Source organism: Ornithodoros turicata, chromosome 4 (assembly GCF_037126465.1).
Source record: "Ornithodoros turicata isolate Travis chromosome 4, ASM3712646v1, whole genome shotgun sequence".
NCBI lineage: Eukaryota > Metazoa > Arthropoda > Arachnida > Ixodida > Argasidae > Ornithodoros > Ornithodoros turicata.
Genome location: NC_088204.1, coordinates 80,958,469 through 80,974,476, shown reverse-complemented (window position 1 = coordinate 80,974,476; position 16,008 = coordinate 80,958,469). Strand labels below are relative to the sequence as shown.

Below are 16,008 nucleotides of genomic sequence, written 5' to 3'. Positions count from 1 at the left end.
GTGCAGGAGATTGTCTCAGACGTCGTCTGCATCATGTTCGCACCACAACGTACTAAGTGAAAAGACCTCAGTAAATACACTGCATTTCGCTTACCAGTGAGAGTTGCGACGTGACTATATTGCGTGGAACACAGAGTTACACTACTGGTTGTACAAAATGTATGACGCTAACAACATTCCACAAGCCGATCACAGACTTTATGGACTTGTTCGTGTAACATTTCCAGAGAGGGAATTCTGGAATATCCTCAATGTCCGTCGTCTGTTCTTGCCCCCGAGTTACATCAAAGTGCGAAGAAACAACAGCACAAATTTGAGATTTTCTGCGTGATCAGTGATGAATGCCAAGTAAAAGGGCATTATAGTTTTGGAATTGACCACAATGGATGCGACAGTCCCTTTAAGAGATACATGTAGCTGTAAAACTATATCAGTACTACTGGTATAACTGGCCCCTGTGCAGGGCTGCAGACCACAACCTTTCTTATGGGGCTCAATTAATTAATAAAACAAATGTGACAGTGCAAGTTTAATTCTACATTAATTTTATTTCCTGGAGACATAACATATAGTGTGGAGCATACTATTTTTGCATAAATAAATAGTCCAGAATGCAACAAAGACAAATACTCTGCACGGGATATGCAAGACTTTTATTTTTAGTCCAAAAGTTAGACCATAAATTTCACTTTCAGCAACTTTGTAACAACATTCAGCCACGCTGAACAAGCTTTTAAAACAGTGCTATTATAAACGTAATTAAAAAGTAACCGTAACCATTGTAAAAAGTAGTTAATAGTAAACAATGCACTCAAGCCCGCCCAACTAGATGGCGGAGACGCGGGTCTTCGACGTCGCAACGTCCCTGAATAACAGCACGAAGCACTTTTGTTCTGCCACACTGCGTAGAGACTGTCAGCAACGTGTTGCCGGTATGAGACCGGTACACGTGCAAGTGTACCGGAGATACGGATATGGTTTGTACCGCTTCAAACTTGCTGTAGCCGCGCCAGCGATAGACAGACACTGCCTTGAGGTGCATACTGCCCAGCACGAGGAATGAATCTCCTGTGGATTGGATACAAAAAGTTAAAAAAGCTAATGCAAAAAGTACACATGGCTTGTGGTGAAAAAAAAGACAAAAAAACTCAAGTGAGACACTGAAATATTTCCAACGTGTTGCACTGAGCAGGACATGCTATATATGGCAGAGGTTCCAACTTTTCCAACAGACAAGTGTGAAAATATATCTGAAGATTTAAACTCTGCGTAGAGACTAAAAACAACTTGTTCTCTCGTGAACGTTGGTGTTCGAATAAGCATCCTGCAACAAGTATTATTGTACTTAGTGCTGCAGTTTGTCGTTGCATCTACGAAAAATGCCATTGCTCACATTGGCCAATGGGGGTTATAAAGAAGCATCGGCAGCAGAACGGCAGCAGGCAATCGTGCAGCAGAAGTGGTCACAAAAGCGTGGTGTATTGGTGCACATAATGTGCATCGCCACATTCCTTTAAAAATAACCTATTTCTTTGCCCATTAATAAAAAAACGTTTGAATTCAATAGGTCTGCACACCTCGTCAGCTGCTGCCAGTGACACGACATGATTTCACTACCTAGAATGCACCCACAGTGGGACACTTATATCAGTGCAGCTTCGTTAGTACAACAGTAAGGACAGTGCATTTAGAGTGTCCCACTTTGCAGCTTGTCTCTCCTTGGAAAGACGATTGTTAGAGGATAACTCTACGAATACGAACATTTACTCACCAGCCAAGTAAAACTTCTCCATACAGTTGACACCATACATGGGAATGTTCTGCAGAAGTTGCAGAGTGTTGTGCGTAAACTTGTAAACAGAGGCTGGCTCCGTATGCGCGATCACCCAGCCGCGATCCTGCTGCAGCGCGGCTTTCTCGTTAGCAAAGACACAGGCCACATCTTGACCCACACGAACAAACAGGGTAGAACTTGGCATGGATGTTGCCACTTCAGACAGCAGGGTGAACTGCACGATCAAAAAAGTACAGTTGTGCGCAGTAAAGTTATTAAATGAAATGAATCTTTGCGAATAGCTGGTAGAGGTTGAGACAAGTAAATTCGAAGCACTTGGATAGCTAGGTAGGGAATTTGTTGCTGCGATAGACATGCTTCCACATCGAAATTTCCATACATGTTAGTCTCCATCTAACGAAAATTACTGTTTTGCGGCATCTCGTTACTCAAAGAAGCGCCAACGCTAGAGTTGCAGACTGCACTGTGCTTAGGAGGCGTGGCCCCTGCGTAGGACTTGTTAGTTCGATGAAAAGAGCTATAAAATTTGAGGAAATTGCATCACTTCCCAGTGCTTAATGATATGTATTGTGATCACACCATGTGCATATTGTATCGCATACAAAAGTATTGAGGAAAAGGAATTATTTTTGTACATATTGTAGTTGGAAAGGTAAACTTCCACATCCGGCTCAGACATCAGAGGACCTCTGCCATTGGTTTTTGTAAGCATGTGACCTCTCCTACTTACACCTCACTGGTAGGGATGTCCTATTTTCGGCGTGTCCATTACTCCTTTTGCTATAACACTTTGAATGCAGGATCATGTGGATGCAACCATCTTTTGCATTTATCCAGGGTATCTTATCTCACAACCCCTTTAGAGAAGCTAGGCGTTGAAAACTTTGTAGTGTCATGCATAATTCTACGCTCCAAAATTAACAAACAAAGAACTAAAGTAATAGTATGAAGATTTCGTGTATATATGCAAAAAAAATTGCTCAAATTTTCTTTGACAACCCTCCCCCCCTCACAAGCCAGGAACATTTCCCCGACCCCTCAAAAAGCCATTCAGAAAGCATTTCCCTCAGGCATAACTCTCCAGTGGCAGCTGCCTTTGTTACTGAAGAAACACTTACCCCTTGGTGGACTTTACTCCATTTGTAGACCGAAGACTTCATCGGAATTGGCCCCCTTTTCTGTCGACTGGCAACCGACAAGAGTACGGTCCCAGAGACCTCTGCGACGTCGAGCGATACGGCAGCTGTCGTATTCAGCGTCTGCAGCTTCACCCAGTGGTGGTGATCCGCGACATGGCGGAACACGTCCACTTGTCCGCCTGCATCCGAGAGATATCACCCCCTTAAGGTCATGCTGTTCCCAGAGATTTTGATGTGTGTTGAAGACAAGTCGCGGCATCATGCATTTCCTGCCTTTTCCATGACAAACAAGAGGTGAAAAATGTTGCAATAATGTGCAGAAATGTGCAGAGATGAGAGAGCCGTACCGTTCGCTGAAGAAGGAACAAACTTGCTGAATGAGCTAGCGACAACCAGATAAGCTTCCCCCTGGAACTCAAAGAACCTGACGTCGCTTACGAACGGGTAGTCCGCAGCTCTAAACTCCGTGCGGGTGTTTCGATCGCAGGACGGGTCAGAAGCGCCTTGGACCGTAGTTACGACTAATTCCTCGTTGCCAGGATATTCACAACTGAAAGGCAAGCAAGTTTTTGAAAAGAAGTCTGGAGATATGAAAAGATCCTCGGAAGACTTTTTTTGAACAGACAAGTTTCTTCAAGTCCTCAGATTGGGGGCAAGTATAAAGGAAAGCAACCTTGAACTTTAGGCTGTCTTTTTATTATAAACCACGAACACGAGACTAATATTGCATACCGTATACTTGTGCTTTCAAGCACCCTTGAAAGGGAATCTCTTAGAGCATGGTATTGTACCACGGCACTTTTTTTTTAGATACCAATAACAAGCTTGTACATACCTTTTTCTGTGAGAGGTTGTATTTGTCCATACCATGAATCCTCCCTGGTGAGACCCTTGTTGAAACAGGAAGGGGAAGTAGCGTCGTTGCAGAACAACGGACGACTTCGCCAATTGTCCATCTGGTTTGACCTCCAGGAACTCCGTGGAGTACTCTCTGCAACAGTCATCGTTGTTCTTGCAACGTGTGTGCCAGGCTGTCCAGACCGTAGCCGTAGTAGCTGGCAGTGTGTTCCATGGAACCCTTTCAAGATAGATAGTGGACGGCAACAGTCAAGAAACTGCCATTTGTAAGTGATGGAATAGGCATTTGGCAACGTTCCAAGAATACGTTTCACGGCAGTGTAAAGAGTTTCCAGGTCTACGCTACGAGTCCTCATCGTGAAGAAATACCGCAGGCGTGGCGGACATCGAACTCTTGTCAACGACGTATGGAGCACCGAAAAGTGGTTTCAGAATGTTTGAATCACAGGTGTGTGAAAATCACACGAAAGAATGGTGTAGTTTGACTTATTCAACGGAATACATGACAGGAGCAATGGCCGGATGTTGAGAGTACGCAGGAATTCCCTCTCTGGACGAAAAAAATTAGCCACGTAGATTTCGGCTGAGAACTTAGCGATACGTATTTGTTTCATAGACTAGTTTCCAGATTTGACCATCCAGGCTTTAGCAAGGGGTGTACGCCATTCGAGAAGGCGAAAGGGGCATTGGCTTCATTCGATACAAAGAAGAAGAATACAGCCAATTTCGTACAAGTGTTAAGCATCCCAATGTGTCCTCCAGTGTATAGATTAACGCGTAAACAGTCTTTCATCCATTCCTGCTTCGTTACGACTTTGTATTGATAAACTTACTCGGCAGAACGGTGTACAGGTGATGTCAGCAACCTTGTCGATGGTATATTGAGAGTTTGGAACAGCTCAAAGTACACAAATGCTGTTGCTTGTGCTGCAGAAAAAAAAAAGCAATTACTGTACAAATGGTGGAAAGACAAGCAGTAGGGTTCATACCTAGATAATACTCGTACTGCTTCTTCAACACATTTCCTTGGTTCGTTACAGTTTGTACAATTCCATTAGCTTGTCCCATCCATGCCTGTTTGCTGGCCTCTAAGCTTGCTTTCAATCCCCTGAGGTCAACTCCGTTCACTGTGGTTGTGACCTTCATATCACCCACTACCTCAATAGGGGCTGAGAAAGTCTGAAAGACAAGCATTAATTTGTATGGCCCCTCTATCAAATGCTGTACAAGTGGCTAAATTCGAGAGCTCAATAATTCGCAAATTTATCAGGAGCCAGGGTCGGGCAATTATTTGCGGAACCTTAAATTTCTGGTACCGCAGTGTGTCAGTCCAGCATCAGGAGTCTTAGGGGCCCTCGACCTCGAAAATGCAGGAAGTGGTTAACCAAAGTTATCACAACTGGGTAATAATACTTTCGTTTGAGGGCCTGAGAAGAGGGCCGAGATTAGGGGGTCTTTAGTCAACTGGTACCTCTGTTATTGCCGAATTGTCCCGTCATTGTTGTCACCGCATCAAGTGGGTACGATCGGCACTTGATAGTGATGCAGTATTATACTTGGAGCACATGTTTTGCCCCAGCTCTGCTAATGGCTTTTGACTCAACTGTTTCAATGGAATGTGCCATAAATGGCAGGGCAACACCAACATTACTCGTGCGCTCCGAGGACAAGGGATTTTCAGAGAGTATGCAGATCAAGGACAAGCTGCAGCTGCAATTGTCATCCTTGCACAATACGCTGCAGCCAAAAATTTATTGCGGACACCCTGAACTACGCCCACAAACAATGAATTGCAAGTAGCACACAGCAGGAAAACACTGCAAAAGATTTTGACGTCTTACTGTCGTCTGTGGAATGTCCTGTGGCCTGTTCAAGTAGACAACGTCCTTCGATAGATTGGTCACATTAATTCTGTTGATGGTGACGACCTTCAAGTTCCCTTGAACCTCAATAGGCTTGGTGAAGGTCTTTGTACCACGCAAAGTGTGACGACCTGTCTGCGTGACTATGGCCTCTCTCGGAATATCATTCAGCTTCTGCGCTGCAAAGTTTCCTGCAGAGGAATAACCGGCAAGGATGACAAGGAACATTTCTGGCATCAGACATACCTTTGACGGCAATGTCATCTTCAAACACTAGTTTCGAACGCAGATTCTGGTCGCCGTCCAACTTTAATCGGTCTCTGAGCAGTGTGTTCAGGTCTAAGTCGTTTACTTTGTTGACGTTCAGGTTACCGCGAATGGCGGACGGACCGGATAAGATGGTCTTCCCGGGAATGCGTTCCGGAATGTCCGACAGGACTAAATCTTGCGGGACGTGCAGTCCGTTGAGGGTCCCTGCAGGAGCGGAGTGTGCATTTAGGGAAGGGAACGATTGGGGAATTAGGGAAAGCCAGAACGGCGGTGACTACCTTTAACATGAACGTCTCCAGTCACGTGAACACCGCCGAGGACGGTTTTCTTTCCGCCGACTTCCTGCTGCCCATGTGTGGTCACCACGGTATTCAGGTCTTCAATTTTAATTCCCCCCACAGGGCCGTGAGAGTGAACATCATTATGAACATTCAGAACTTGTGTCACTTCCAGGGCATGTGGGCCAGTGAAAGTTTTGGCTCCCTTGATGGTCTGCAAAGGAGGAAATGCCCAAATGTAGGATGTTTTAGAGAGAGAAGAGAGATACTCATTACTTGGATAAAAGGTAGCAAAGTACCGATATAGATACTTCCTTTTTAATGTAACAGAGTACTGCTACAACAAAGAAGAGTAACACAACACTTTACCAGATACTTCTGCTGAAAATACGAAGACGTTCCATGAACGCCATACGCAACATCGAAATCTTTCTTATCCAGCTCGCTCAGTTTGGATAATAGCAAATTGGGTGAACACTGTTTTGCAACAAAAAAGAATGTTTTACATGGAGAAGACACTTGAGTCGACCTCTAGCAGTAGCTGTCACTCAAAGTATTCAGTCACAAATGTGACCAATGAAGAAAGGGTGTGGGCACTAAAAAAATATAACGATACGGAGATAGTTATAAATTTGCAACAAACATACTTTTCCCTGATACGATTTTTAGAAGTATCTGCTCTTCGATATCGAAAAAGGTTTGAATGACTGGAATGGTGTTACATACAGCACTGCAAGAAACTTACTTGGATAGTGGATTTTGTGACTGCATCTGCAAGCACACTTTCGAGATTGAGTCCATTGATTGGACCTTTCAATGTCAATCTCTCCACAGAGACCTTGTCACTGAAAGTCAAGGGCCCAGTGATGACTTGTGGGCTGTATTTGTTGACGAGACTGCCAAGGAGATTGTTGAGCGATACGTTGTTGACTGGACCCAGCATATGAACGTTGCCTCGGATGAATAGTTTGGAAAAACTGGTGTCGCCCCCCAGGGTCTGCTTGTCGCCATTCAGATAAATGGCTTCTTCATAGAGCTGCAATATAAGCATCACTTCATTTAATGAATGGCAGTGGGTCTGACAGCAAAAAGGATACAAGGTGTTATGGAAGAACAGTGTGGAAATGCTTAGCAATATACAGGGTATTCAAAATTAAGCTTTCACGAGCGCTACGCAAACGCAGCGATGACAGGAAACCGGATGATAACTTTACACTACTTGTGTAAGAAACGGAAAAAGTAGCACCAGTTTTTTTTTTTTTTTGCCTATTTATAAAGTGCTAGTGAAAGCTTAATTTTGGACACCCTGTAGTTCAGAGCTTCTGTTTCAGAGAAGCATGTACCTAGTCAGCAAATAGCCTTAGCTTCACAGCTAAAGACACTTGCAGGTATAGACTCCCTTGTCTGCCGCGACTATCATGTGCGCATTTCTCGACTACCGGTGCGTAAAACGAGAAGATACCGTACTGCATATTTCTGCAGTTATATTCCACATTGGTGCCATGAATGAGCTGTGGCTACGAACATCGTACAGACACTGACAGATGGAGAGGGGGACAGGGGGGGGGGGGGGGGCTAGTATGCGTACAGGGCAGACTTCAGAGAACTGTGCCAACATTGGTCTGGAAAATCTGCAAGAAAACCCAGGGAAACCCTTCGACAGCACTGCCCAGGGCAGCATTCGAACCCACCACCACCCAATCTTCCGAACGACCTTGACTTCAACCAGCAAATGGACACTTACCCACTCTGCTATGCCGATGGTCTGGGAGTTATTTAACTAATACCCCCTGTCACACGGGCAGTCTTCAATGGTCATTAAAACCAATCATTGAAAGTGCGTGTAGCGCCACCTAGCGTGCAACGTGTCAACCTGTCGACAGAACGGTGAATCCAATACTCTTTGGGAAGTTGACACGTCACACACTTGGTGTCACTACACGCATTTTCATTGGTCATTGGTTTCAATGATCATTGAAGACTGCCCGTGTGACGGGTATAACATAGCAACATGCATCATGTCCATATTTTTGCACACACTAGAGAACATCACTGCATTAGAATCAACAGCCACAATAACCCAAAGTTAAAAGGCTAGCATTCCTGACCTTTGTGATATTGCAGCCGTTGAGCAAGCCACGGATCTTGATATGACCGTCCGAAAGCAAATTCCTGAACACCACATTTCCGAGAAGTTTTGAACTTTCTCTCAGTGGAATGACATTGGCCAGAGACACGCCATCCAGTTTGGCTGGTTCGTACAACTGGAGCATGCCTGGAAATGATGCAATACGAAACATCAGAATGCAATGCAGCGTTTAGAGATGTGGTTCACTGACCCGCTTCTATGCCTCCCATGAAAGTCATAGGTGCAGTGATGAGGTTTTCGCGAGTTTTCGACAGGGCCCTGGCATAAACATCCTTGATGTCCAACCCGTTGATGAGACCTCGTGTGTTTATGTTACCATGAACGAGGACACGGCTACAAAGAACAAGGAGCAGTTTGAGGGGATCCTGCTTTCTGTTGATGCCATTGCAAACGTACTGTCCTAGTTCCCAATACACCAGACACATTGCCTCGTGAATGTTAGTTATGCAGTGCAAGGACTCTTGTAGAGCTGCAGTTGTCTCCCCGTTTATCTCTGAATTGCAAATAAATTGTTGCACTCATTTGCTTGCTACTTTGGTTTCGCAACCAATAACTGTAAAACCCTCAACATCTTGACATTTCAAAAACTATGCTGCAGTCGCGAGCTTTATTTTCAGTTTGCAGCCCAGATTACTAGTAAGCCGTTAAACTGTTTTGCAGCACAGCTATGTGCAATATCATTTTTATCCAATGCAGTACTGGCTCATCACAAATGGTAGTGTCCAGAATTCACGAAGTTTAGCAAGCGCAAATATGTGTTCCCGCTGATTCACGAAAATTGGGACATGAAACTGAATAGTTTCTGTATTTTCTCTCTTATTGTAGCAAAGCGAATTGTTCTTGTTATTGTTTCCCCTGAAGATGAAATCAGCCATGTGGCATTAATAGCCAGCCATTTAGCATGTAGCAGAGATTTTACACTGTATCTCACGAACGAACGAAATTCCTAGAGATCACCTTACCCTTTCACATATTTCTTCCCAGTCACCACTCCTTTGACATCCCTCCGAATGACTTTGGCCACTCGTTCCTTTATGTTTATTCCATTCACATGATCCGTAAGCAGAGCATCCAGAACAAGCGGATTCAGGAACTGCTTTGGTCCCTTGATGGTTTGAGGAACGTTCAGCAGGACAACGCTGCGGAGCATTTGATCCACGTTAACTCCGTCGATACTGCCTGCTGCTCGAACGTGGTCAGCTGGGGGAAAATTCACACGTCATGCAGAGGGGTCAGCCACCGATTAAATGTGTATCAGTGTAATCAATGATGTTACAAGGAAAGCAGAGCCAGTGCCCACTACACAGGCAACACGATTGTATCGCAGGCTTGAGTTGGAGGGCTTATTTTACATTTAAATTACTCGAATTTAAATTTTGAAATCCAAACGTCTATTGCTGCAAAATATGTACACAAATGTTTTTGCCACCTGGCCAAAACATGCTATTGCTTCCTCCGGCTAAAATCCATAAATTCTACCATAAAGTTTTAGATAATGACTGTCACGCCATACTGCTTAATGAAACTAGATTTCAAAAACTTGATACGATGCATAATCTTTAAAAATCTTGAAAATTAGACCAATACTGCAAGATGTTGTACCTAAATACACCTAGAAAACCAAGAAGAAACCAGTGCTTCCAAGGCGAATATTTGCAAATGCCAAGGCTATCAACTGCATTTGCCGATTTCAATGAACACTTACCATGAATTCCACCCACAAAATTCTTGTTAGATACTGGCTGCAGATGGGGCCCATCTCGAAGGACAACCTCGTTGAGGAATGGACGTAGTTTCACACCATTGAGCATTACAGGATCTGCAAAATCTGCCGAGAGGTGCTTGACAGAGATGGGCTTCTTGAAACTCTGCGTTCCCGAAACCACCTGTTCCGCGTTGACCAGCATGAACTGCTGTGCCAGGCGAAATCCGTTCACTTTCTCGCAGTGGATGTCGTGCTCCGCGATGAGTGACGGGAAAGTGATGTTGCCGTGGATAACACTGTTGCGATGAGCCTGTGTTACCTGGGAAAGATAAGCAGGTGAAGTGTTGACAAACAAACTTGTGGTGCATGAAAAAAACTTACCAGCTTGGATATCTCCGATAGGTCGACTCCATTTATTTTGACACCCGGAGCAAAGTCGACTGGGCCACGAACATATATGCTGTCCTTGAAAGTGACAGGCCCGCTCCAGACTTCGTCCCCAAATGTTTTCGCAAGATCAGTGTCTAGGTTCACACCATTCACAGTTTCTGTGTCTAGATCCCCTTCCAAGTGTACCCTGTTAAACTTAACTGGAACCTTGATTTCCTGAAAATTAAAAACGATGCAAGCTTCATCAGGAGGCACACTTTGAAATTGCTCACATGGGTTACATTCAGTTTAGGAGGATCTCAGGTACTTGAGGTACTCAGGTGGAAGCACCTGGGCACCATAAAAAAAAAAAAAAAAAAAATGGCACTTTTCAACAGAGACTACTTGAGAGTAATGGAATTGCATTGAATGCCATAACCTTGTCCGTAATCACCTGTAAGGACATGATTAACATCACGGAACATGATTTGAACATGCAGTGAAGACTAAATAGCTTCTCCCCCAGTTCCCACATTTGTCTTTTTGAATGGACTATGGTCCTAACAGAATCCCGAACATTATCCACAATGTCAGAAGTCAGGCCACAATGTAATCTAATCCTAAAATCCCTTTCAGGTCACCGCAGATATCGTGTACACACTGTACGAGAACACACTACAGCTACAGTACGTAAAACTTGCCTGGTCCACGGACTTGAGCCAGATGAGGTTTCGCAGGTCGCGGAGAATCTTGTCGTTTATTCCTTTCTCAGCGATGACATCTTTCTGAACAACCATGTTACCGATAGTCACAGGACCTTCGTAGACAGTCACTGCTCCAGTGCCCCTCACAAATTCCGAGGGGTCGACGCCGTCGATCGTGCTCCACCTCGTCATACCAATGCCACCATTCACGCCCATGTCTTGCAAGAATGTCTTCTTCCCATAAACGATCTGCAGGTTCTTCCTGTTCCGCAGTACGGCTTCTTTCAGGATGTCTATTCCATTTACGAGCTTTGTGTCCAAGTTTTTCTTGAAGTGTACCGCGTCCCTGAATGTCCAGGTGCCCTCGATGTTTTGCTCAGTGTTGAGAGTTACCAAGTCTCGGGAGACCCTGATGCCATTGAAAGACCCAGAGACATCAACATTCCCATGGAAGTGTACTGGAACCTTGTAGGTCTTTGCACCTGAACAGTTTAACAGACTACATTAATTACCCCATCCCATGCAGGACCTTGAGCCACACCAACATGTTGGCATTATAGCATTGAGGACCCAGCAAATGAGGAGGCAATGAAGATATGCAGCACCCTTTCAATGAGCCAGTGCACAATAACTGAAACGTCACAACAGTGGTCGCTACATACAAACAACTGACTTCCCAATGAGCTACAGTTGATTTTTTTCTATGGAATTAAAAGCATATCCAGTTTGCAAAACACGTCAAGGCATGTCTCACTGTCACGTGAAACCAGGCATGATGTGCATATGTTATGAGCCTCCTTCGTGAAAGCTCTGTCAACGGTTTGCTTCCAATGCCATAGGGATACCTGCAGCAGGTACACACAAGACTACAGCAAGTATATTTACCACTTATCACTTGCGTACTGCCAATGTCGACTGCTTCGCTGACCAGCTTTGGAATGCTGAAGATTCCATTGATTGGCAGTTTTAAATTGAGCCCACGAATGACAGTAATGGGTGCGGTGAAACGCCAGTGCCCTGTGATGTGAGAATTGCCGTTCAGAGGCACCAGTGTCTTGGCAAATTCTGACAGGTCTTTCTGCAATTTACGAAGTAATGAGATGGGAACTTCCAGTTTTAAGTCTCTGAATTGCTTGTACTTACCCCATTAGTTGTAGTTTTTACACTCAAGTTTCGAATAACATTGAGTTTCTTGAATGTCTTGTGACCAGAGATTAGTTGGGGAGTGTTTGTAGTCACAATTTGATCCGGTCGAATGCCATTTATAGCGTGCCCCTTTTCCACGACAAGATCCGACAGTGCTATGTGGCTGAGCTTGAAAGATCCTTTAACGACCTGGTCTTTGTTAGTCATCATGACATCTGCGGAGGGATAGGGTATCTTGAGATAGGCACAAACTTTACCTCAACGGCAGATGTGCTAGGGATACACGTACCAGATATGTTGACACCATTAACAGAGTCTGAAAAGAGGTTATCGGCACTCAATCCACTGAACGTGACTGGATGGTTGAGAACCTGGTTGCCTCTTGTCTTCAGAGTCCCATCAGAGAGCCGAGCCAAGGGTACACCATTGAGGGTGCCACTATGGAAGTTGTTCATGTGCAGCACCGATGAGGACACAGGCTTTGTAAATCTCAGATTGCCTGCAAAGAAGAAGACCTGGGTTATGAACATATCTTAACATTTAGGATAAGTGGAATAAACCAATGAACTGAACCACCCAGAGTAAAGCCACCATCCAGTCTAACTGGCACGCAGGCATAAATGACAAAATGAACGTTAGTGGAAGCAGAAGTCAAGGAATCAAGAGCTCCCCCCCCACCTTTGATAGTCTGTGGCAGGGACTTGAACACCACATTCTTCAACCCATCTTCAATCCTGGAGACTGTGTTGCCAGCCTCTTGCAGCTGTTGAGCTAAACCTGAGGGGGTCACCTGGGGCACGCGTTGGGCTCCAGGCAGGAGAACCCCTTGGGGAGCAGAAAGGGCCCCCAGGACCTTAACTTGGCCATTCACCACCAAGAGGTCCGTAGCCAGGGGACGAGGTTTGTCAGAGGTCCAGACCCGTCCAATGTTGGCTGCCAACTTGTCTATGTGCTTTTGTCGGCGTGAGAGCAAAGTTTCCAGGTCGTGTAGGCACCGCAACAGTGGATCCTTCTTTGTGAACGGTACTGAAATATCAAATGCAGTGGTCCTGAGTATGCATATTCAAGATGCACACAGTCAGAAACCCACCTGAAGTGTACTTTTCAAGAACAAGTTGCATGGGAGAGTACTTTGCCATTTTTTCAGGAGAGTACGTTGCAAAGAGGTAGTAATTTCCATGAAGGTATTGGAATGCTACCTTCGTTATTGCTGTACCGGATACTCGTGTTGTGGTACTCCTGTTGTAAGTTGCCATTTCCGTCTCAGAAAAGAACATTACTTCCTCCTGCAAGGAAATTTGCATTTTTAATCGCTAAATTCAGCCTGTATTTAGACAGCTACCTGACGGACAACAGCGATTGCAGCTTCACCATTGGGCAGATTAAACACCTCAACGTATTCAGCATCTTCTGTTCCTAAAAGTGTCTGCCATTCCAAAAATTGATCACCTGCGCAATGAAATCGCAGATGTACGCCATTGAGGCACTTGCCATGCTTGTGTGCTGCAATGTCAACCCCTTTTTTTAACAAAAGAGATTTACCTGAATACCAGTAAACCAGTACCCCTTGCTTGGTAGCAAAAGTTAGGTAATGTACAGCAGCCACTGTAAAGTGGTTCACGTGACTCGCTTGCCAAAGCCTGATCACCTGTACATAGCTGAGCTCATGTTCACGTCCTGGAAGGCAAAGGATCTTCAGCCATATTCCTTCTCCGAATACAAGACCACTTACTCTGGTTGTAGATGAAAACTGGTGAACCCATAGCTAGCTCGCCTTCATTGTCGCGTTGCTGGGCAACAGCCACGTACAGTGGACCGTCCATGGACCAGGCCACGACAGAACGAGCGCCCACTACAGAGTGCTGAGAGACTGAGTCGAACTGAGTGTTCTTCCATTCATACAGCCTGCACATTCATTCGGAGACTTTGAAATGAAGCACACCGTTTGCAAGAGTGTATATACTTACACGACGTTGCCCTCGTAAGACACACCAGAAGCGGAGTGCTTCCTGAAGACGCAGGTGACCAGGTAGTGAGACAACGATCCACCAACTAGGCTCATGTCTGCCTCTCCACCCAAAGCGATTGTCTGTTTCATTACCACTGTTTTTCCGACGAGTTGGTAAAGTCTAATGAAGTGCTCGAGTCTGCCAAACTGATGATGCAGACAGACTAGCCATAGTTGATCACCGTGAATAAATGTCTACAAAACGGAAGTGTTATAGAATGAACACTAAAATTGATTTTTTTATTTTTTTGAAAATTAACTGTACCTTGGCCTTTGACGTAGCCACGTGAGTTTCCGTTCCCGTGAATGCGACGTATCCCCCGTTTGACCACCGGAATAATTCCAGTTTCCCATTATTGCTTGCTACAAACAGAAGCTTTGCCCCGAGAAAATCTATTGGTTCCCAGTGTGAGACGTTGGCCAGGTGAACTCCCAAGTCCGCAGGACGCGTCCCGATGATACGGAAGTGTTCCTTCTGCAGGACTGCACGTTGAACAGGAATGTCAGAGCTCATATAGAATGAGCAGGGTCAAGGGAAACACTCCTAACTGAATGGTTTTGGGGGTTCCAATAAGCAACATAACCTTGTCGAAATAGAGTGAACCCCACACTTACTGAACGAACAGAGCACATATTCAAGACTTACCGCTGTCGTCCAGACCTGGATAGACGACGTCACGTCTAGCTCGTTGCAAGCGATGCCTTTCGAAGGCTTCGTGAAGACGTATTTGAAAGTGTTCAACCTTTTGCTTGATGTAGTCTTCAGAGTGTAATCCCTCGCAGGAAACTTGCCGACAAAATCCCGTACACAAGACGAACAAGACACAACCCGCTGTCCAGGTGACAGGGCCCATGACTGCCACAGTTCCTCTTCTCGTCCGTGTCGGTTACCGGGTTTTGTTCTGTCAGATGTAACAGAACATTGGTGGTTATAGTGAACAAAGGGACAGGGAGTCGTTTGCGAGGAAGTGACACAGACCCCGTTCCTTACGAACCACTGTGAACGATGCGTCGTACTAAACCACGGCAAGTGTAGTTCTTCCTTTTTATTGCTCTTCAAAGTGTAGAAGTTGCCCCTTCTTGTTGTTGTCCCCTTGCGGCGGAAGATAAAACGAAGATCAGGAAAGATACGAGGCGCCGCAACGAGCACGTGGCATGACTCAGCAGTTTTGGCGACGCGGGCATTATCAGTTGGCAGGTGGTAATGATTTTCGGATAGATAACGCAGTATCGTGCATAACCTGCTAATAAACATGCTTGATGGGAGAATGCGAAGAATAAGCCGTTACTTTTCCGCAGGTTCGCTGTAGCGACATCTGGCACCGGTAGTCATCGACGGTAACCGGTACTGTGCTCATGTGGGTTTTACTCACTTCCTACGAAGCGGGACTACCAACCCTTCCAACCTGCTTCTATTTTGTTGCATATAGGTCGAGATTACGAATTTCACCCATCCATTCCATTAGTTCGATGTTCGGCAACGTTAGCACCATATTTCTCTTTAAAGCGCGATGTAACTGTGACAATTAGCCATATACAAACGTGGGCGAATGAAGAAATGAAGTGCAACAGGAATTAAAAATTGGGGTCATGGGGCGACTTATGGGAAAATGGTGCAGGCGTCTGTTTAGAAAATATATATCTACAGTAAAATGCGCGGATAACGATATCTCGTATAACGATATCCATTGTAAAACGATGGTTTATGATTTTACTGTCAAAATA

The 16,008-nt window shown here is 45.0% G+C and overlaps 1 protein-coding gene across 1 annotated transcript; it reads right to left on the bottom strand.

The window, feature by feature from the left end:
- Window positions 1-528: 528 nt before the first annotated feature.
- On the bottom strand, window positions 529-15,358 carry LOC135392097 (uncharacterized). Its single transcript, XM_064622764.1, has 29 exons — window positions 15,263-15,358; window positions 14,930-15,185; window positions 14,549-14,766; window positions 14,243-14,478; window positions 14,008-14,180; window positions 13,818-13,952; window positions 13,618-13,724; window positions 13,366-13,561; window positions 12,954-13,301; window positions 12,565-12,774; window positions 12,273-12,490; window positions 12,015-12,207; window positions 11,127-11,611; window positions 10,438-10,662; window positions 10,057-10,375; window positions 9,314-9,551; window positions 8,542-8,684; window positions 8,311-8,477; window positions 6,948-7,238; window positions 6,203-6,416; window positions 5,901-6,128; window positions 5,634-5,845; window positions 4,782-4,971; window positions 4,626-4,719; window positions 3,770-4,012; window positions 3,282-3,484; window positions 2,914-3,113; window positions 1,772-2,009; window positions 529-1,068 (listed from the first exon to the last, which is right to left on the bottom strand). The coding sequence occupies exons 2-29, from the start codon at window positions 15,135-15,137 to the stop codon at window positions 812-814; spliced, it is 6,189 nt and encodes a 2,062-aa protein (XP_064478834.1). The 5' UTR covers window positions 15,138-15,185; window positions 15,263-15,358; the 3' UTR covers window positions 529-811.
- Between the last annotated feature and the right edge of the window lie 650 nt (window positions 15,359-16,008).